General features: G+C 37.6%; 1 protein-coding gene across 2 annotated transcripts in view; it reads left to right on the top strand.

Moving 5' to 3' along the window:
• LOC110031842 (CMP-sialic acid transporter 4-like) overlaps positions 1-24,054 on the top strand; it is a 116,752-nt gene that overhangs the window by 40,251 nt on the left and 52,447 nt on the right. For both annotated transcript variants that reach the window (XM_020735257.1, XM_020735258.1), the window contains exons 5-6: positions 12,781-12,858; positions 13,068-13,112. In XM_020735257.1, the coding sequence (XP_020590916.1) occupies positions 12,781-12,858; positions 13,068-13,112 (123 nt within the window). The remainder of the gene's footprint in view (positions 1-12,780; positions 12,859-13,067; positions 13,113-24,054) is intronic.

Below are 24,054 nucleotides of genomic sequence, written 5' to 3'. Positions count from 1 at the left end.
TTGTCCTTTAGGCTTAATTGAAGTCCGATTTCGTGCAATGTCGTGAACTTTGTGTATTTGATGTGTGTATGTGACGAAAAAGGTCGTGACGATGTTTTCCTAAGGCTTGAAGTCCTATTGGGAACTTTTCCCTTGAGTCTTCACAAAATAGCCCATAACCGCTCGTTTATAAGACGATGGTCTTGTGCCATAAATGTTAGACATCAAAGAAAAATAAGAAGTGGCTGGAATTTCTAAAAGGGTGAGTCTCAATTCTAGTTTTTCTAGGATGGTCAGTAGGAATTTCTAGAGCTAGACTCTAGGCTCTAAGGAGGAGAAGACAAGACCTCACAAAAATGAGGTCAACATGCACCTTAGACACATTCGACATGAGAATAACAAATTTATTATCAGCATACATATGTTGCAATCGAATTAAGCAAACCAATCCTGCCAATAAAAATGCCCTCGGGGTACTGGAAACCGCATGCTTAGCAATCTCAGCAGCATGTAGAGGCATAACGAGCAACCTATAATATACTTTTCCACCTCTATCATATGCATCCCCATGTCTTCCTTTTCTGGAAGCATAATAAGCATGCAGCAAGATTAAATGTGGTAAGGAAATCAAAAATATAAGTCTTTCAAGAGTAACAACACAAATAGCCCAGAGAACACACAAGAAAGAGCACAAACCAATACAGCACAGCAAACGTAAAGTTTCAGATTTTTACAAATGAGCCATGCAAAGTTTCAGATTTTTACAAATGAGCCGTGCAAAGTTTCAGATTTTTCAAATAAGCCACCGAACATCTCAGATTTTGCAAGTAAACCATGCAAGGCTTTCAGATTTTGCCAAGTAAACCATGCAAAGCTTTTAGATTTTGTCAAAAGACCACTCCAACCTCTCAGATTTTGCAAAAAGAGCACCCACACCTTTCAGATTTTTTTTATAAGCAAGACATAACTTCAGTTTATAAGTAAGACATAACTTCAGATTTTGTAAAACGAGCCACCGCATTTCTCAGGTTTTGCAAAATAAGCATGGGAGAATCTCAGATTTTGTAAAATAAGCCACTAAATCCTTTTGACCACATCAAAAATACGTTTTACCTCAACTTCTCACCATAGAATGAGCCTCTCAAGTAAGGGCAATGTGGCTACAAGGAATAGAGGGCAATGTGGCTACAAGGCTACAAGGAATAGAGAAGAAGCAAAGAGAGTTTAAGGTCTCCAAACTACCCCGAATCCTCCAAGTGAAACACATTATGCCCAAAGAAGTTTTAGTAAAAGGAAGGTATAGCATGCAATCCAAAACCTCCACCTAAAATCTAATACGAAAGCCATATGTATTTGATGCCATTTTCAATAAAACAAGAGCTTGTAGAGAGGGAAAAGAGATGCTAATAGGCTAGCTAGTTAAAACTTGCCACAAAAAGAACTTCCAAAAAACAAGCATGCCTCCAACAAACAAGCATGCCAAGCCATGAAGCAAAGGGTTTATACCTCAGTGGTGAAACAAACAACCAAACGAGAGTACTGAGTGTACCAGCAGGGAAGAAACCCAGGGCCAAGAAACCCAACCAAAATGTCGAGCAAACAAGGAGCTCGAGCAAACGAAAAATCCTGCAGCACCTCCCCTTTCTCCAAGAGTTTCGACCAATCCCAAAACCCTTCTTCAAGAGGGGTATTTATAGTAGAAGAGGGAGGAGAAGCCTTACTTGCACTTACCTGGGCGGTGAGCTGAACGTCAAAAGGACGGGCGAGTGGCGACAAGGGCACAGGAGGAGTGGCGAGCAGAAAGGCAGAGCGGTAGGGAGTAGGTGGAAGCTTTACCAGAGCACGGGGAGGGGACCTCGAGGAGAAATCCGAAGCTTCGCGAGAAGAGAAGAGGAGGGTAGCTCGGTCGGGCTTGGTTCGCGGGGAGAGGAGACCTCGGGCAAGAGAAGCACGACTCGAAGAGCTAGGGCACGGGATGGGGAAGAATGAGTTTGGGCTCGACTGAAGAAGAGGAGAGCGAGCGGTCTAGGAGCCGGGTGCGTGAGTTCAAGGATTAGGGTTAGGAATTTTAAAATAAGAATTTATCGTTTTTTTATTTAAAAAATGTCAAATTTTGTACAATTTTTTTTATTTAAAAAATGTCAAATTTCGTGCGCGGCGCCCTAGCAAAATGGGTGTCCCTCCTAGCTAAAACTGACATTCCGGACATGCCGGCGCAGTCCATTTCATCATCCGAAGTCGTTCGAGTAACCTCGCCGATGATAGGGTCAGAAAAACGTGTCAAATTCGGTTTTTGTCAAAATTCTGACTCATGATCGATCGTTTCAAAAAATTTATATAAGTTTTCAACTAATAACGACGCAAGCGATGCGAATTGTGAAAAACGAATTTGTCGATTGTTTGAATTGAGAAGTTCGTGCGCTCGAAAGTGAAAATTGTGCAAAAGGCAACTCTAGGGCTTAATGGTCCAATAGGGACTCCTTTTAGGTTTCCTCATGTTGGTTTCAACTTCCTAAGTGCTAGAGGCTGAGACCACACATGCGAAACTCCAAAAGGATAAAGAAGTAGGTTGAATTTCTAAAATGAGGTGGGTCCTATTTCTAAGGTTCTAAGATAGTCAATGGGAGAACCCTAAGGCTAGACCCTAAACCCTAAGAAGAAAACTAGATCTCACTAAAAATGAGGTCAACATGTCATTGAGTGTAATACTATAAAACTTCAAAATAATTGTAACACAAATTTATAAAATGAAGTTTATACAAAAAAAAATCCAAAATTATAAAACTCAATATCCCATGAAATCCTTCAAACTTCACTAGCCAATATTCTTTCTTTTTGGAATATAAACCTGTAAAAAAATAAAAAAATAACATTAACAAATGAGAAAGCAAACTACACTACTTCTTACAAAATTTTATTTAATAACTAACCAATAATCTTTTATTAATTGATTTTTTGGTTGACATATCCAATTTTGATATTGTTTGCGAATTGCAATGTTGATCAATATTCTTTAGCTGAGCATACAAAAGTAAATTAATTACACAAAGACTAAGGCATTCAACATACAACTGTTCTTGTAAGATTTCCTTGACTTCGAGTGATTGAGCAAATTGAGTTTTTGTGATCTTATCTTTCATCTTACCAAAACTTCTGCTATTGTGACTGCTTTGTTTGCATTTGTTACACTGTAAAGCAACTGTTGATTAAGCTTCTCTTTTGTGAGTCATTTGGTTGCTCATCTGAACCTCATTTTCTTAACTCTAGTCGCCGACCCCTCTTAGACTTTTTATATTTTGTTGGTAAGAGAAGTGTTTTATTACTTTTAGGCCATTCATTAGGACCATTGATCGGCATAATATTGAGCTCATAAGTTCTTTTGTACTTATCAACCATATAATAATTATGGATAAAATGTTCATAGACAAGCTCACCCATATTGATTGCAGCACATGCATGAATACAAGGCAAGTCAGTTAGTTCCCATCATCTACTACTACAAGACATATCATTTAAGTTGACAACGTATTGTGTCCCTTGCAATGTTGTGATCTGATTGCTGCATCATCAACTTTCACTCCAATACAATTCGCAGATTCATATATATTTTTTTCGAAGTGTTTCTCCAATCTTTGGACAAAATTTAGCATTCCACTTCATTAAACTCTCCATTTTTTGTTGCATTCTTGTAACCATCAAGTATTAATATTCTCAAACATGGCAATAAAAGGCAATTTTCTTGCCTCCAGGATTATTGAGCTGAAGCAGTGACACATATTCTTAAGCAGCATATCACATTTGGAGATACAATTAAAGTCTGATCGACATTACTCACTTGGTTGCTTTTCAGCTAACCACTGATAAGCATTATGATCCAATATTGACAATTCTTCCATGTTGTATGTAAAATGATTTACTGGAGTACTCTTCGCTGCAGCCCACAAAATATTTTTCAAAGCAACTCTTTTAAATCCTGTCAACTTAAAATTGCCATGCAGATGACAAACAGAAAATTTATTTGTAATATCAAGCAAAACATGCTTAAAAGCAGGCATCAATCCTTTTTTGCTTATCTGAGATGAATGTAAACTTGAGCTGATCATAAAAAGTATGTATATCTCTAGCCAACAAATCCAAGATCTACTCCCAACTATTTCAGGTTTCATTTTCAACGACTGCCCATGCTATTGAAAAAATGTTATTCTTACCATCCAAATTAATTGTTGTCCATAGCTGACCCCTTTGTGGTCCCTTCAAAAAACAACCATCAACCTCAATTATTGGCCTACAACCCAAGAAGAAGCCTTTTTTACATGTTTCAAAGCAAACATACATTCTGAAAAATCTCAAAAGACCCTCCAAATCTGTGCATTGTGTTGCTTTAACATATATAGTTGTTCTTGAATTTGTTTTTGTAATTTCCAAGCAATAATCCCACATCTTTTTTAATTGTTTGTCCTCATTCTTGTGCACCAACTTGAGTGCCTTGCAGATAGCCTTCATAGCTTGTGATTTTGAAACATATAACTTCAATTCATCTATTACTTCTTATTCAAACAATTTAGCTTTGAATTGATTTTTCCTTTATTCACAAATTTCTTTGCTATAATTGTAGAGGTTAAAGTTTTGTTATGATAATTCCATGAATGAGTATACTCTTGAAACGATCTTATTTGCCATGAATGACTTCTCTCATGCTTTGAAATATGCAAATGAAATGTACAGTTAGGCTTCCTACAAATAACTCATGAATGCGAGGTTGAGCGTATGCCCTGTGAGCGTGTTTTGCGCTCCAATGCTTCTTGAGCTTAGGGCGGAAGACCTTTTGGTTAGGCTTCCTACAAATAACTCATGAATGTGAGGTTGAGCGTACGCCCTGTGAGCGTGTTTTGCGCGCCAATGCTTCTTGAGCTTAGGGCGGAAGACCTTTTGCCCCGCCCCGGGGCGCGCCCTGAGTGCACCCAAAAAATACTTTTTAAAACGCTGCTTATGAGTCACTATGCCTGCTTCTGTTATATTATGCTGATCACCTTTAAAAATTGATTCATCCTAAAAGTCTCTTTGAGCTAAATCCCTTCATGAGTTAGCATTTGGTATGGATCTCTGAGTAGAATTGGGATAGTTCGTCATCTGATGTCTAGGTTGTCCCCATAAGTAACAAACATTAGTACCAAATAAGCATTCAATACGGTGTAGCTTCTCACACATAACAGATGGATCTATAGTACGATTGCTGGTCAAGCTATCAACTCCATTAGCGTATGATTTTGTTTTCCTACCATCAGATCATTTAGAATGAATTTTTGGTGCCACTTCTTCTAATCTCTTCCTTTTTTGCGAATCCTTATTCTTTTGAGCTAGATGAAAATCAATTTTTACGTGCCTGAACCTATTCACTAGCACTGAATAATGTTCAATCCCAAGTGGTATTAATGGCCGCCTGATTATTTTTTCATTTCAGAATGGAACCTATTGCACTTTTCGTTTGTAATAGATATCAATTGTAGTGACAAGATGGTGAACTCTACTTCATACTGTATAAATGTCTTATCTCCTTGCAATAACCCAATAAACACGTCCTGCTTCTGTCTCCATGCAGGAAGGGCCATGAACCAATCTCTAATTGTCATGCAAAATCTCTTAATTAATTAACCTATTCAGTATATTTCCTAATCTGTCTTGATGTTGCCCTTCCCTCAATCTTTCAACATTTTCATCTTAAATAACTGAGGCAAGGGTAACTCGCCTCTTCGGTGGACATGTCATACCCTCTAAAATTTGCTTCTACCCCTCATTAGCTAATTTTCAAGTTCTATTGGCCCACCTGCTCCCAAAAACAAAGGCGGCCTCAAATCCTTAAAAAGCTCTAAGTACTTATCTATGTGTGCTCCTTCACTATTACTTCTTTGAGATTGAAAATTCCTAGTCAATTGTGTTACATCATTTATCATTTTAGAAAAAAACATTAATACCAACTGTGAAATTATGGGACATCATTTCTTATATTATCATTCCTGATTTCTTCCTCATGTTTATCCATAATTCTAAAATAAAATAAAATAAACTAATTGGACCCATTTGTAAAGAAGAGAGCAACTTTGTGTAGGAAACGAGTAAGGTAGCTATACTGAGGAGATTATGCTAAGGGTTTGGTGTTTAATTTGTATATGAATTTGGTTTATTTTAGTAGATGTTATGAAGTTGATATTGAACATATTTATTGATATCAATGATTTGATTTGGTCAACGATTGAATTAAAGGAAAAAAGAGAGATCGTTCGATCATGTATTATATTGTGCAACCCTCAAGTAGAATGAAGCTAAACTCTTAAACATCTGGGCGTCTTTTAGTGTAACTGTGAAATTTCATAAGGAACTCCAAAGTTAAGCTTGCTCGTATGGTAACACTTCTTGGATGTTTGACCTCTTGGGAAGTTACACCGTGATGGTTGATCTCTTGGATGGTTGACCTCTTTGGAAGTTACACCTTTGCCAAAGCGGATACCATCTCTGTAGGTGAGACTTCTGGTGTAACAAAATATGCCTATGATGTTGATCATATCGAGAATGTGGTGTTGTCCAATTATTTTATTTGCTGTTTGGGTTTGGTTATGACTGTAGGACCCCAATTCAGTAAGCATCATAAATAATTCAGGGATTAGTTTTCAAGATTTCTTATTCCTTAGGATGAATTCATATATGATTTTCTTCTTGTAATTTCTTTAAATATGTTTTCTCTGGCTGTTTTTTCTTAAAAAAATTTTATTTTGTTCTCTTCTAAAAGTGCAGCTTATGGCAACGGTCCCAAATGCTTACCGTAATTTGCTAAATATCTAGGAGTTTTACTTTTATAGCTTCTTTCTATGGGCTCCTTAGCCTAGAAGTTAGCTTGGATCCTTTATTTCCACTAATTACTTTAGTGATTGGGAACGCCTTCTTTTGATGCCTTTGATTTTTTTTATTGTCACATTTATTTTTCTTTTTGTGGGTGAGTACGTTTGGAAATTTGGAACGTGGTTGTCCAGTATTTTTGAGTGTTGGGAGAATTGGAACTTGCATTTTTTTATTAGATCTCGGAGGATTTCAAGTTTCTTAATTTGTGTCTTTTGTAGATTTTTCACGTTTTCTTTGATGTAAAAAGACAATAAACAATGCGTATTGAAACAAAATTCTAGTTTTATTTTCAATTATTATCTATATGCTGGTTGTATGTGTATTCTATAAGGCTTCACACGTTGGTGAGCCATATTCCTTTTTGTGTGTGAAACTCAACTGCTGCTAAAGTATATAAATTCATTTGCTATTTTTCTCGTGAAATTTTAGTTTGCACTTGCGATTGAAATTTTCTTGGTTGGAAAATCTACAAAGGCGGGGAAGAGAGAAGGATGTGAGAAGATAATTAAGTGGGAGAAGATGCAGAAGAAATACCTTCTACCGCAGTATCGCCAGGACATGTTCCTAAAGCTTCACAACTTGCATCAACGAGATCTATCGATTGAGGTGTGCACAACATAGTTCGATCACCTGCTGCTGAAGTGCGAGCTGATAGAGCCAAAGGAGCGTATGATCACCAGATATTATGGGGGTCTAAAGCCCCCCATTAGCAATGTGGTACAACTACAACCATACTGGACATTGGGGGATGTCCAGATGCTATCCCTAAAGGTGGAATGGCAGCAGAAACAAAGTAGGAAACAATCATCCTTTAGACCACCGCCTTTAGCCAAGCAGTCACCTACGACTTCTACAGCTGACAAGGGTGCCTCGGGAGGAAATAATAGAATTGGACAAGGAACTGATAAGGTCGATTAGAGTGGAAAGAAGCCAGAGAAAAGTGCTTCGTCCAACATAGTGCCTGCCAGGAATTGTTTCAGATGCCATGACTATGGTCACGTAGCCTTTAACTGCCCAACAAGCCGAGTCATCACACTCACAGATCAAGGCCGTCGTCGAGGAAGTCGATGAGGAATCAGAGGAAAGTCCAAAAGAAGAGCTTCAGCTCCAAGGAGACCGAGGAGAAGCGTTAGTCGTTTGACAAATACTGTAGTCCAAGCTAGAGCGGGACCAATCCTGCTTAAGGCATAACAATTTTCACACCAAGTGCACCGTCAAGGGGATGGTTTGCAGTCTGATCATCGACAATGGGAGCTGCAAGAACGCGGTGTTTATGCTCATGGCGAAAAAAAGTTAAGATTGGACACACCAAAACATCCCCAGTCATATTCCCTTACTTGGCTAAAGAAGGGAAACAAGATACGTGTAGATTAGCAGTGCCTACTTGATTTCTCCATCGGAGACCAGTTACACGTACAGGTATGATGCGTCGTGGTTCTTTTGGATGCCAAACATATTCTATTAGGATTGCCTTGGTAGTTTGATCTCAAGACTCAACTTGATGTGTTTAATAACACTTATTCTTTCAAGCAGGATGTGAAACAAATCGTTTTACTACCTGCTAAGGATGCAAAAGGCGGGAGTGATACAAAGGCAGCATTAGTTCCTCGTACCATTTTCCTGCAGTCAATTAGAGATACCTCTGTAACGCTAGCATCAGTCTTCTTGGAAGGAAGCGAGGAAAGAGAGTTACGAGCACTATTGCAACCATTGCTAGGATTACCGCCAATAATGGACATCCAACATGCCATAGACCTTATACCAGGATCCGTGTTGCCCAATTAAGTCCAATGAAGTTTGAAGAACTACAAAAACAAGTGCAGGTTGTGTGCAGCCCCTGTCTGATGGTGCCCAAAAAGGATGAATTGTGGCGAATGTGCATCGACACCGAGCCATCAACAGGATTATCATTAAGTACCTATTTCTCATACCTCGCTTGGATGATCTCTTAGACCAACTACGTGGAGCCACTATGTTCTCCAAGATCGACTTGCGCAACTTATATCACCATATACGAATGAGGTAGAAGTTACGTGTAAGACCGCTTTCAAGATGCGGGATGGATTTTATGAGTGGACTGTTATGTCTTTCGGTCTGTCGAGCGCACCTAACGCTTTCATAAAACTAATGAACCAGGTATTCTGACCTCACATTGGAAAGTTTGTCGCTGTCCACTTTGAAGACATTCTAATATACAACCAGTCAGAGGAGGATCACTTGCGTCACCTGAAAGCAGTATTTGAGGTGCCGTGATCTGAGCAACTAGATGCCCACCCAAAGAAATGCCACTTCATGAAAAACTACGTATGTTTTTTTGGTTACATCGTATCAAATGTAGGCATTCAGATGAATCCCGTAAAGATAGAGGTCGTTATCAGCTGGGTCGTACCACAATCATTTACTGAGCTAAGGTAATTTTTGGGGCTGCATCCTTCTATAGTAGATTCATAAAAAACTTTAGCACTATCACCTCCCCTTCAATTGAACTTCTGAAAGGGAAATTTACTTAGATAACAACAACCCAGTACAATTTTGGCACACTGAAAGAGAATGTGATTTAGGCACCCGTGCTAGTACTACTTGACTTAAACCAACTTTTTGAGGTATAATGTGATGCGTTTGGCGTGGGGATCAGAGCAGTACTAAGCCAAGGATGACATCCCATCGCTTTCTTTAGTGAGAAGTTGAACGAGTCCAGGAGGAAATACTCAACTTATAATAATGAATTCTACGTTATCGTAAGAGCTCTGGAACACTGGAGTCATTACCTTGACAAACGAGTTTACTCTATTTACAGATCACTAGACCCTAAATTTTCTCAACAACCAGAGCAAACTAAGTGGGCGACACGTCACCTCGGTGGAATTCCTAGCCTCATTCCAGTTTGTGCTAAAACACATGGCGGGAAGCTAGATGCACTGAGTCATCGACACCTATTGATCACATCAATGCATGTTTGAATTGTGGGATTCAAATTCATAAGGGATCTATATAAAACATGCAAAGATTTCAAAAATATATAAGAGCAATGTTAGGAGAAGCCAATAGGGCGCATAGACGGATACTTGTTCCACCAGAGTCAGTTGTGCATTCTCTGGTGTTCACTAAGGGAGGCCATTTTCCAAGAGGGCCATAACGGAGGACTATAAGTTCATTTTGGCAGGAACAAGACCCTCACCCTCATAAGAGAGCATTTTTTTTGGCTAAACTGATAAGAGATGTAGAACGACATGTTAGGCAATACAGGATTTGTCATATGACAGACAAGAGCTCAGAATGTCGGATTATACATACTACTTCTAGTATCAGAGATACCATGGGTGGACATAAGCATGGATTTCGTGCTAAGACTTTTAAGGACCCAAAGGAATAAGGATTCTAAAATGGTTGTATTAGACAGATACTCCAAGGTGACTCACTTTGTACGCTGTGATCAAACACTAGACACTTTTCACATCGCTAATCTATAATTCAAAGAGATTGTACAGTTGCATGGAATTCCTAAGAGCATCACCTTCGATAGAAACTTCAAATTCCTAAGCCACTTCTGGAGGACATTGTGGGGAAAGTTGGGCACCAAACTCCAATTCAGCTCAACTACTCATCCACAGAAATATGAACACATAGAGGTAGTAAACTGGAGCCTCGGTAATCTCATGAGTTCTTTCATGGGGAAAAAACATAAAACAATGGGTTTTTATTCTAGCCCAAGCTGAGTTCGCCTATCATCGATTTGTCCGCCAAACTACAGGAGGAACTCCCTTCGAGATTGTGTACGGATGCAATCCTTTCACACCACTTGAACTGGTACCGCTCGGAAATCAGCGAGGACGCCCCAAAATGAGTTCATGAGATCCAGAAGCTCCATGAAGAAGTTGGCAAAGAAATTGCTAAGTAGAACTACAAATATCAGGCACAAACAAATAAATCCAGGAAGAAAGTAACATTTTAGGATGGTGATCTTGTATGGATTATGCTAAAAGGGAAACATTTTCCATTAGATCATTCGAGAAGCTTAAACAGAGAGTAGATGGACCATTAGAGTACTTCAGAAGCTGAGTGACAACACTTACAAGATCGATTTGCTCAGGAACTGCAACGTTTCAACCACGTACAACGTCGCTGACTTGAGATCGCACTTTGAAGAGACTGGAGCTTTGACAAATGAGATCGAAGCTTCCCAAACCCCAAGAGATTGGCGCGATGCTAAACAACGCCCTAATGCGGGTGTTGAAATACCTCGAGAAAAATTATCGTGAAGACGGGAAGAGTCGTGAAGCCTCACATGACATGTGAAGTCTCACACAACAACAGAAAGAATCCCGCGAAGGTGGAAGATGCGCGAAGCCTCGCGCGATAGCTAGAAGAAATTCCCGCAAAGGTAGAAACATATAACGAAGTGTAATCACAAACCGTTGCGATCTAGGAAGGAGTATCGCGAGGCTATCACCCAGGAAGTATTTTCTGGATTCTCTTGCCTTTCCCACCCCTTCCTTTTGTGTATGAGTTTCCTTTTTAGTTCATTCCTATTTTTCTCCAATGGGTATCTATAAACTGTTGATTTCTGTGTGAAGGAGTCAATTCTGGTTGTGTAGTCTTCAGATCTCCTGTGTGAAGTCTCTTCCCCTTTTTAGGACTATAATCGATGGAGGTGGTGCTTCAGTTGTATACTGCTCTGAGGTGGTGCTGTATACTTCAATTCTCCTTCACTTCCTCTTCCCGACCCTTGTCCTACCACGCCCCTTAGCCGCCTGCCACCCCATATCCCTCCACCACACTGCCACCACTTCTACTTTCCCCTAGAACTTTGTTGTCCTGCTTACCTACAACCAACCAAATATCATTCAAACCTACTCACACAACCACCCGGCCTTCCCCACCTTTCCCTCCGTCGACACCACTACCGCCTTTGGATCTCTTCCTACACCCTTAACTAGAGATTCGTGTAGTATTGTATTTCTTTTGTTCGAGTCATGTTGTACTTTTATTTCTTTATTAATAAAAGTTTACCTTTTTTGCTTTTATTGTTCTTCCTACTAGTTTTGGTATCACTAGTCTTAATTCTAGAAGTTATATTTTCAGCCATTTTTCTAATATTTTTTTATAATAGACCTAATGTATTTAACTCACATCTATATACCAAGTTATTTTCTAAAAATATCGATGCATCATTAGTAACATCACATCTCTATCATTGAATATCTTCTCAATATTTTTGTTATCGTTATAACTGTTACTTCTTAAGTGCACGTGTCATTGATTGTTACTATATAATCTATAAGAGCATACCAAAGCAACTCACTATTAGTATCCTTTGAAGGCATCTACATAACTAATATAAAGATATGTGGAGTCGCTAATGTTATTTTACAATTATTAGTATTAGTCAATTTTCAATCATATATTTATTTGGCACACACCTTAATACCTTAATTTGTATCAAATCAATTCTAATGGTACCTGGTTATATAATTCTTCATGGTCAATAAAAATTATGAACTTGCATAATTAATCTTTTAAACCATTTTAATTAATTGTCTTAATACAAAAAATGACTTATATGCAGCCTTTCTGGCATGAAATCTAAGTGGTTCTATGAAACTGACAACTGAAAACATGCTTTTAATATATATTTGCGGCGATGATATAACTTATTTATTTTCAATTAGGGACAATTTGGACCTTTGAGCCCAATCAACTATATTGTAGAATCCAGCAACCTGACGATGGAATTTCCCATTTTTTGAACCTACCGTGTGACTGTTTTGTATTACAGTGTTTGCTTTTAAGTTTTAAATAAATCTGTAATGAGTTCAGTTTTATTTGCCGGAAACATAATAAATGCTCAATTGCATTTATGCTTTTATTGGAGTAAATGTACATCTTTCTTTTGGTGTCCCTTGACAGGCAGCTCGTGATAACATTCTTCTTGCTATTCCAGCTCTTCTTTATGCGATCAATAACTACTTGAAATTCATTATGCAGGTATATGTTTATTTGTTATTTCTATGTTTCATTGCTCTTGATTCAAGAGAATTGTGAACATGGAGCAATTACATGATTCCTTGGGTAGTTTCGCTGTTTTTTTTTATTTGACTGTGGAATCTTTGAGTTTGCGCCAAAAGCTTCTCTTTTGCTGTTTTAATTTTTTGTTTTCTTACGTTATTATTGATCAGTGGAACCTGCTTTTGCAGTTATACTTTAATCCTGCGACTGTTAAAATGTTGAGTAACCTCAAGGTACTATTCTCTGCTATAGACTCGATTCTTGGTGCTATTTTGGTATTATATTTTGAGAAGTAAATAATTATCTTATATACATGGCGAGCATGGTTGCATTTTGTCGAAGAGTGTTTCAAGAAAATATGAAAACAATTAATTATCTCAAAGCCTTCTAGAAATCGGGTAACTTCTGAACATCCTGAGGTCACATTCATTATACCACTCCGTATATTCTGCATAGTGCAGAGCTTCCCATTTTAGTCAACTTCTATGAGATGTCTTTTCATGAATGCGCCTGGTGATTTTTATTGTCACAATGCAATTCAGTTCCTTTTACTACTACAATTTTCTTATGTTTTATGGAGTGTAAAGGAAGACCAACGCCTCGCCAACCATTTCTTGAATTTCTGGCATTTTTGATACTGCAGAGAACCCAAATCACAACAAAAAAACAAATAACTCTAATATGGGTTATGGTAGCAGGTAGATTTGATGGAGGGGCTATGGCAGCTGCTTGGGACGGGCTGCTGCGGCATTGGGAAGAGCTGGAGACAGCCACAGAAGGATGGGGGAAGGCTTGGGAGGGTTGTGGTTAGGTCTAGATTGGTTGGGAGGGCTTATGTCAGGTTTTGGAAGGGTTGCGGGGGGACAACAAACTGACAGGTAGTTGGACGGGGCGGCCAACAGCAAGAAGAGGGCCAGGGAGTTGCAAAAAGATAAAATGACTTGTCAGGGTTGAGCTACAGTCAGAGCACCACCCGAACCATCACCTCGGATGATTTACAGCCGGAGCACCTTTTTGCTGTTAGGTATAGCCCCCGGAGGGGAAAAATGCGTCAAAGCCAGTAGAAAAAATTAGCAATCATAAAAACCCCACTTTCTTAGCAAAAATAACCCCTATATATATGAGGGATTATGACTTATATTAGGCAATGCTTTCAAATAAGAAATAGAATAAAAAGGAAGTAATATATAAGGCAAGGATTTATATTAGTGGATTTTATGGAAAAGAAAAAATATTATGAGAGAAAAGTAAAAGAAAAGAAAAAAGGGGGGGGGGGGGGGGGGGGGGGGGGGTTTGGACTGTGGTTGCTGTAGCTGCTACAGTAATGCGTTCGCGACATTGTAGCAACTACAATGCCGCGATTTGGGGAAGCTCCAACATCAATCTACTAGGGTTGGGGGAGCATCGACTTCATCGTCGAAGCTTTTTAGGCAGAAAATGTTGGTGGGGGTTGCCTAGCTTTGATACCAAATGATACCAGAGGTAACCCAAACCACAAAAGAAATACTAATATTATTACTTAAATTTACAATGGTTCCAATCAAAACTCTTGCAAACAGTAAATGACGACAACAAACACAATAACACCTTGTCATAACAAGAAAGGACACAACACATTCTTCAATAAGGCTTACAGTAGTAGGTAAATCTGATGGGGGGTTGTGTTAGTTGTCGGGATTCTTGGGAACGGCTGCTGCGACATTGGGAAGAGCTGGAGACTGCCACGACGGGATGGGGGAAGGCTTGGGAGGGTTGCAGTTAGGTCTGGATGGGGCTTATGGCAGGTTTTGGAAGAGTTGGGGGGAGTACGACAATGAGGACAACAAGCTGGCAGGTGGTAGGACGGAGCGGCTAGCAGTAGGAAGAGGACCGGAGGGTTGCGGAAAAAATAAATTGTCTTGTCGGGGTTGAGGTACAGTCGGAGCACCATCGGAACACTTTCAGACAATTACCACATCAGACAAGTTACAGCTGGGGTACCTTCTCGCCATCGAGTACAACCCCAGGAGGGGAAAAACGAAATGATACATGAATATGCATATTGAACAATTCAGTTGGTTAAGTTTGGTGAAAGCAGTGGGCAACTACATGATGAACAAAAATCATATGTATATCTATATGCATATGTATGCATTGTTATAATTGTGTCATATGAACATATATTTCTGACAGAAACACATTAATAAAAAAGTATCGGGTATATGTGGGAATCTAGCCATGTCAACTTTTTCATGCTTTTGGAGCCCAAGGGATTAATTGCTTGCTTGATCTAATGTCTAGATATTAATGAGAGGGAGTTAGAAAGAGAGATTTTTGTAGATAATGTAAAAGCTACGGTGGTAGTTAATGGCTTGCTGAATAGGTGTTGAGCAGCACCATTGAAAGAGAGAGAGAGAGAGAGAGTGAGTGAGATATGCTTGGCATACGATGGCAATATTTGCGTCATTCTTCTTACATTGCATTTTGATACGTCTATTCATTTTTTGTTTAGCTGGTGTGGCGATGGATATGTTAGACCATATGCAAATATCCATGAAAGTAGATGTTTTTAACTTGTGTATCTTGAGTTGTATTCCTCTGAATCCATTCATATTGCTGTGTGGTTTGTATTTGTGATGAAAATGGCAGACCATATGCAAATATCCATGATTTATTGCATAGGACCTAAAACTTAAATCCCTGCATCATGCAAAAGAAAAGGTAAGGAAAAAAAAGCCTTCCTGCACTTGTCATTCATTTTTTTTAACTTGCTATATATTTAAGTCAGCTCTTGGAATTGCATTAGCTTGGTTATTGCGTGTCAAGTATTGCCGCCTATATCCCAAATTGCATTGATCATTGAGAAGAAAAATAGAAGTTCCTACACTATTCATTCATTTTTGTACTTAATATAGTCTCGTTAGCATAGGGAATTGAACCAACTTTGTGTTCTGGATGTTAATGGGTCATTTGAGATTACTTTTATTTTTACGTTTGTTTTATTTATATTATGATTTGAAATTAAACATGTTTGTCATTTTGAAAATAAATAAATTTCTTTTTAAAATTACTCGAGATAATTTTTAGTTATTTTGACTATTTTTAAAAATAAACTAATTTATTTTTAAATACAAAAAATAAAACATTTGAAAAACGCGTCATACTAATATTTTTAACAAAAAAAAATAAAATTAATCTCAAACAGGCCCTATTTGTTTTTGTAGATAGGGTGCAAATATTATATTGTTAATCACCTAAAAATTTTTGTTCAGCTGAGAATCTTGCAGCGCAAAGCCGCTGCTGATATTCTTGAGATAGGTTGAGTGTATCAAATCTTGAACTTCTATATCTTATGAATTACTTTTCGAGTAAAATTGAAACTCATATTACCTATGAGAAGTATGTTGTACTTTATCCTTTCTATTAAAATCAAGAAGAATTTTAACTATTATAGGCGTTTAGTGATGTTTTTAGATTAATTGATCTGGTTAATTACTTTGCTACGACTGTACTATGAAAGAGTTCTTAGCAACTAAAAAGTTCTCTTTTGGTGGTTAAGTTGATGGAGCCACATTAGGTGGTTTGTCATACTCTAGATTGAGAAAGTGGTAAACTTGGCAATGCATGACATGGCGAAGGGAAGTAATCTAAACTCGTGAAACGAAGAATCGTGGAAGAGGAAATGAAAAGCCAGAAAAAGGAAGTGAAAAGTTGAAAGTGGGGAAGTTGAAGCGAGGAGAATAGCGAATGAGGAGATGAAGTGAAAGGGGTTGGAAGTGAAGTTCACCCATATAAATCATAATAGAAAACATCTTACTATTAGAGTCGAAAGAAGAGGATGCCGCAGTCTGGGAAATTGTTCAACAGAGGAGGCTGCGACGACGTCTGTGTCAAGCAAAGGAGGCGTTGAGCAACTCCAGGTGAAGGCAAGGACGATGTCCAGATGCTCTCGCAACATTGTTGAGCTTCGAGCGGGATGGCGTCGAAGCCAAACCCTCTTGCGTAGGAGGAAGATCGTCGCGTGCAAAGGGGAGAAGAAGAGTTTACGTGGATTAGGGGCTCGAGTGGGAGGATTTGTAATGGTAAGATATTTAATAAAAAAATTATAATTATAATGGATATATGTATGTTTGTATGATACAATATTCCCAAGTGTTGTAGCCTTTCTTCTGCATCACTAAGTCCTCCCTCTGGAAGAGATTTAAATTCTCATCTCTTGCTCCCCTTTGATTCTACAGATCTCGGTAGATGATATAAAAAGTATTTTATTTAATAATATCTATCATTGCATGTTATTTAGTTATATAAAAAATATATTTAATTGAACAAGATGAGTATATTAATGATATGAGCTATATAAATTGCTTGCATTTGCATGTTGACTATGATGTTCACCTTCTTATAGTACTAACGGAGGACGCTAAGATATTCATGCATATAAATGTAAAAGAATATTGATATTAATGTGTATATATAATACTTCATGTTTCATCTAATGGCGATATGCTCTGCTAGGGTTTCGCCCGATGGCGAAACCTTGATTTGATTCCTTACTCAACGATGACGACGAAGGACTCTACCTTGCAATCGTTGTCTTCTTTTTCTCGCCAAACAACGAAGGGCTTTGACATCTTCTTCTGCGGTTTCGTTGTCTCCTCCTTCGCGCCTTCCAGCTATCTTTTATGCGGGGATCAAGCTGTGATTTCGTTGCCCTGTGTTCTACGCAGCTTCGCCCCGAACTCTTCGGCTCGTCTTTTTTGCCCTCTGTCCGACTTGCAGGGCTTCTTTTTGCTGTGTTGAAGTTTCCTTCTTTTTCGGTTAAATCTGACAAAATCTTCTTTGCCCACGTGGTGGGTAATCCTCAGGGGGAGACGACAGTTGTCTTCCCTTCAAGTTATAAGAAGCATCGTGATGGTACATGTGACTGTCCCTTTACTGAGAATGCAATCAGAAAAAGTGAGAATACAACACTTTTTTTCTTCACGTCAGAAATTTCAATGCTGACTGACAAATTCAAATTTGCTCTTATTGAGAAATTTCAGTGGGGACACTCATCTATAAAAATTATCAGGAAAAGTTTTGATGACCTAGTTTTGATGACCTTAAATTAACATGAAAGTGGAAAGTGGGGCTCATGAATGGGAGACATGTATTGATTCAGTTAATCGTGCCTGAAGACTACACTCAGATTTTCTCCAGAAAATATCTTAACATCGCTGGTAAACCTATGAAGCTACTCAACTGGTTTCCTAATTTCGACCCAAATCATTAAACTCCCACTGTACCGGTATGATTTAGTTTACTTGATCTCAAACTGTATTACTGTATTTTTTTCACTGTCAGGTTCTCTACTTTATCGGGACTATCCTTGTGGATCCTTTGAAGCTAGGTCTGCCTACTTTCAACTTAACCAGACCATCGATGACCAGAATACTTGTGGAAAGAGATATATGGATATTACTTCACTTGATGTTACTGAAGTCTCGCTGGGCACAAACCATAATGGTTATTGACAACAAATCGTCATGGAGCACAGACCCCTACATTGTACCCACTGTAAGATGTTTGGTCACGTCCTTGATAAATGTCACAAGTTTCATCCAAATTTGAGATCTAAGGTTCAAGTGAATAAGGATGGGTCTAACCCCACTGCTCTGGACATTTTAGTTCTACCTGAGGAGGATACTGCCAAACAGGAGGTGTCTATTGCTCATGACACTGCTGTTACTGTTACTACGAGCGATGTGATGCTGACACCTTCAAACCCATCAAACCCCATAGAAAACAGTACTGATAGACTATTACTTACAAATGATAGTGTTAGACTGATAATCAGGAGAGTCTCGTAGCTCCACTTCTTTAGGAAGTATCCGGTGTAGAGGCAACTCATACTTCACATATACTAGAACCTATTGTGGGTACTACGGTTGGTATTCCTTCTGCTTCAGCTCTACCTCCACATCAGATTGATTCTTCGAAAGAGGAATGACAGGTCTATTCCAGGAGGAAGAAGAAGAATGGAGGCCGACTCCAGCTCGGGAACATATTAGATGATACATTGGTTACTACTAGCAATGACGATCATTTTACCAGTTTATTAGCTTGCTTCTTCCGTAGAACTAGAGGCAGAGGCAAGACCAAATTGGGTCGCTCTCTAGCCACCTGATACTATAATTCTCGACACTGTTAGGCTTTTTATTTAAATATCTATTGTATTTTTCTGTTTTTTCTAATTTAGGAATAATTTGTGGCTTTTGTGTGGGCAGGGTGCCATGCTTAGGCCCCCCCACACATTGTATCTGTATATTTCTTTCTATTGAATATATTAGCCTTTTTGGGCTTTCAAAAAAAAAAAAAAACCTTTGAATCATATATGGATTTGTAACTGATTCAGTAAGACACGTTAAATGCTTTGAATCACTTGAATAATCTTATTAAACAAGTAATCTATCAAATATTATATGTTGATTTATTGTATTTTTGATTAACGTGCATGTTATGTTCTTCCCTTTTTGTTACTATAGTTGAAAAGTATTAGTACTCACTTGTTTTTGTAGCTCACTATTTTTAAATTAATTTTTTCAGGTTTAAGCGTTTGTTTAAAAATGAGTAATAGTGCAATACCCTGTTTTTGGTAACGCTGGTGCTACATGGGGCGGGAAACTTTTAGATGGGAATGAGGGAGAAGAGATGAAACATTTGCAAGCAAGTGTTACATAGCTTGTGTGATACCAAGAGCCATAGAGCAATGAGAAGTGTCGAGGCTAAGATCAAAGTCAAGGGAGTGCGAAATGCATGATTTCGAGCAGTGAGATAATGCAAGCGCTTATCGAATTCGAGACCTAGGTTGTCATACTCGCTTGATCAAGTAAAGGAAGAAGCTAGCTATTCAAAATATGGTGATTCACGATCGAGCAAACGAGGGGAAAAAAGCAACTTGCTGCGAGATTGTGCCTTAAATATCTTTTCACACTTGCATGTTGAGCATCCTTCGACCTCGAGTAGTAGAGTGCAAATGAGAAGACCATCTGATGATCTTGCAAGGAGCTCGAGTGAGACTTCGGAATGTGGAGAATTCTATCACGGTGCTTGCTGTATGGTTTTTGTGTGGGTTTAAGTTGTTCGGCGCTAAGAAGGCTTCACCAGTGATGTTAGAATTATTTTATGTTGTTACTTTTTTAAATTAAATGAAAGATGGTTATTTATAATTATAGATTTTAAAGAACGTTAAATTAATAGGTTATGACTGCCATTACTTCTAGGAAATTTAAAAGGGACTTTTACGTAGCACAAAAAACTTTCATATTTACTAATCTCACACTAAAACTTTCATAATTATAAGTCTCATATGAAAATTAGCACTCATTATCACTTTTTAGTAGTCAAATTTATTTTTTCATCCATAGGTAAAGTGCTATATGTGTAAAAATGAAAGTTTAGGCGTGAGATAGGTAAATCCGTAAGAATTGGGTGCTATTCATGTAATTTTCCCAATTTAAAATGATTAACTTTTAGAAAACAAAAAATGTTATTAAGAGTTTAAATAAGGAAATATAAATTGTTGAAAGGCAAATACTAATTTAAATATTTATTAAATAAATAAGAAAATATTAGAGTAAAACTAAATGTAAGATTTTATTAAACTACTAATCGAAAATTTTAGAAATGTTAAAATTGTAGTATAAGTAAAAAATAGCTAAGTGTAAACAAAAATATGAAATTTTTTAATTTAATAAATTAATAATAATTTAAAAATAAAGAGATTAGCTAAACATAAAAATTAGCTTTCACTAAATGCACCAATTAAGAAAAGCGAAGCCAGAAGGGCGCATTTGGGGCGGTTGCTGTTTTTTCAAGAAACAACTGTAAAGCTACCTCTTGGAGAAGTAGCTTTTTAGGAAGTGTCAGAAAGCTGCTGATGAAGAAACATGAGTATTTGGTCAATTTGTTGTGCTGCTGCTGTTTCTGATTAGGACTGTTTTGCCTTTAAATATGTAATATATTCAATTAAGCACAGTTTTCAGAGTAATCACAACTAAATAACAGAAAGATGTCGTACTACAAAAAAACTAACAATACAAAACAAAATACTCTAATACATAAAAAAAGTGATAAGTTATAGTATAATAATGAGGACAACCAGAATAACGAGCAAGTCTAGAATGATGCTTGTCATCAATTCCTGTTAATCAAGTCTTCGAAACAATCTTCTCTTTATGTCACCAGCTTTCTTTGCTTGGCCATAGTCTAGAGGGAATTTATCAGTGTCATCAACCCAACAAAAGAAGTCACAATCTGAAAAAGCCTTGTTTCTGGGAGGAGAGTAAAAATCTTCTCCCGTAGCTGACTTTCCTTTTGAACTGGTAATGAACACACCTATCGCCACAATGACAGGGCAAAACTTTCGAAGTAGTTGATGATTTTGAACTCATATTTCCTGATATTATGATACAATATTGCTCTAATTAATAAAAAAATAAGCAGATATAACATTCTAGAAGTAAAAAAAAATTAAAAAGTCTTGAAATTATAAATTAAAGTTTGTCGGGACACAAAGAAAGCTACAATACAGGTTGCTACAAATATTTAAAAAATTTTACATCTGGAGACACAACATAATGCTGAAATATGAATCATCAACTACAAATAAGTAGGCGATACTACATAAATACGGTCTTTGCCTTCACCGAAACATCAATAATCTCTTTTCTTGTGCTTATCCTTTCTAAAGTCTTCTTCGTCCATCGAGTGTCCGACTCGATGTTGGTTAGCTTTCTCAGACATGTAAGTGTGATCTTTATCTAATACCCTCAAATTGATATCTTCTATGGATGGATGTCTCCGTATAAAATTATAGAGCGTAGTTATTATAACAAATTTCTTCATCTATTTTTTGAAAGAATGCATAGATATATCTCTGAGTATGAGCCACTTTTTTCATGCATTGAATGCTCGCTTGATGACACTGGGTAATGATGGAAAAAATATTACATCAGGACTCCGCACGTAGAGTTACATGCGAAGTCTAATGAAATCACGCTACGTGAGAAAAAAATCGGTCCGGTAACACGAGGAAATATTCCCCTTGTGTTATTCAGATGTTATTGTATGTTATTCATGTGTTATTATGTTCTGGGAATATTCCTGGTGTTATAATAACACAATAACACATTAATAACACTTGAATAACATATAACAACACCAGAATAACACGGGGGAATATTCCTCTGTGTTACCGGGCCGATTTTTTTTCCTATGTGTGGCGTAATTTCACGTGTGACGTGATTTCATTGGACTCCGCACGTAACTCTACGTGCGGAGTCCTGATGTAATATTTTTTGTAATGATGAGTGTCTTTTGTTGAAGAGCTTATTCTTTTCTCTAATCAGTTGGTTGCTACGCTCAAAATCAGGAGGTGATAGTTCTTGTCTGGAAATGATTTTAAATATTCTCTTTGCAGTGGATATCTTGAATCGACCAGATAATATTTTTCTGAATAAAGACAACATTAATGGACTCGTTCAAATGGAAATATAATGTGAGGGCTAAAATGCATGATTCTTGAGGAGACATCAAAAATTTGTATTAACGCTGCCGACTTGCAAATTTAAAAATTCCATTGTCGTGTGCTCTCCCTTCACAGTTAATTATCACGAATGTAAAACACAAGTCCAAAATACATACTGCTAATATATTCTGTGTAACAACCCCACACCTTCCAATATATGCTATTTTTTTCTTATTGCCAACACACGTGTGAACATGCATTCCATTAGTTTCTCCGATGCAATACTTTTTATAAAAAAATGTCACAATATAGGCTAATTATAAAATTTCTTTAATGTAGTACTGTTAGAATAGACATCGAGACCGATACCTTAAAAAATTCCATGTACCTCAGATCACTATGGATTTCTCGAAGTATTTTTGCAAAAGTTGGGTCGAGTGGTTTGATGATTTATGTAGCCATTTTCACTAAAGAGTTCATCCTAATGTGAAAATACATGTTGATTGTTTTTGTAGAGTGTTGGAAACACTCAGAAGCAGCACAAATAGACTCATTATGTGATAGTGAAAAACGTGATCGCTAAAACTTCTTGGGATGTAAATCACCAAGATCAATGCAAACTATATTTAGATTGCAATTCATCCAATAAATCATAGAATATAGTTTTCAACATTCGGAACATGTTGTGAATCCGGTTTGGATGAGCTTCCATTAGTGCGCCAATCCATTTGTCACCCACAGATGATGACACACAAGGTGTCTTACAAAGATTTCTCTGGTAATACTCATGAGTTAGACAAACTGTGTTGATAATAAGTGTCGCTTGCTCAACTATCTCTATAATCTGCTCTTCATTTGGTGTCTCTATTTGTCTGAAAGAAGCATGCTTGGCTTATTTCAAAAAGAAAATGTTATTTTCATAGCAGGTAAATCCTTAATTTACGCATAATGAAAGTAGTTCAACTTCAAAAATGTACAAATACTGAAATGCTAGAAGTTCAAACAAGTCAGAGTTCATGATGAAAATATGAATTATTACAGATAGTTAATCCGATATAGTAACAACTAGTAAAAAAAATAGATAACATGTCATCTAACTTGTCTGACTCTATAAGAAATAACAGAGGTAAGGAATCCTCTTTTCTGGTGGCAGCGTAAAGAAAGCCTCTCGCTTGTTTCAGTCCTCAAGGAGTTTTACAACAAATAAGTAGAGGGGCATGTCATAAAAAATTTCTTGAATGAGCCGAGTAGTTTGACAACATCAGTCATTATTGTGTATGCATGCAGAGCAGTGCAACACTAGATATGATACTTGTGCAGTTTGTCACCAGTTGTGTTATCTGTTGGGATAAATGAGCCGACCCAACCTTAGTTTTCTTTTTTTCTTTTTTGTGTTGAGAGTGCAGGTCGTTTGGACTAACTGTACTACCCTTGATCTCTTTCATCTGGTTGTTCCTCATAGAGCTCATTGGAATGAGCACATTCGGGCTTCATGCAAATTAGGGGTGGTCTCTTCTGTTGTAGGCCAGACATTGACGTCTATTGCTACAACACCAAAGAATATAGTATCTAGCTTCTCCTCTAGCTTTGGATGAATGCTAGCAAGTCTAAATTTTTTGTATTCGACAAGACCTACAATTGACAAACTTGATTTCTAAGGAATACAACAACAACAACAACAACAACAA

This window comes from Phalaenopsis equestris, unplaced genomic scaffold (genome assembly GCF_001263595.1).
Source record: "Phalaenopsis equestris unplaced genomic scaffold, ASM126359v1 Scaffold000851, whole genome shotgun sequence".
Taxonomy (NCBI): Eukaryota; Viridiplantae; Streptophyta; class Magnoliopsida; order Asparagales; family Orchidaceae; genus Phalaenopsis; species Phalaenopsis equestris.
Note: the sequence above shows the minus strand (reverse complement) of the source record. Positions and strands in the feature narration are given on the sequence as shown.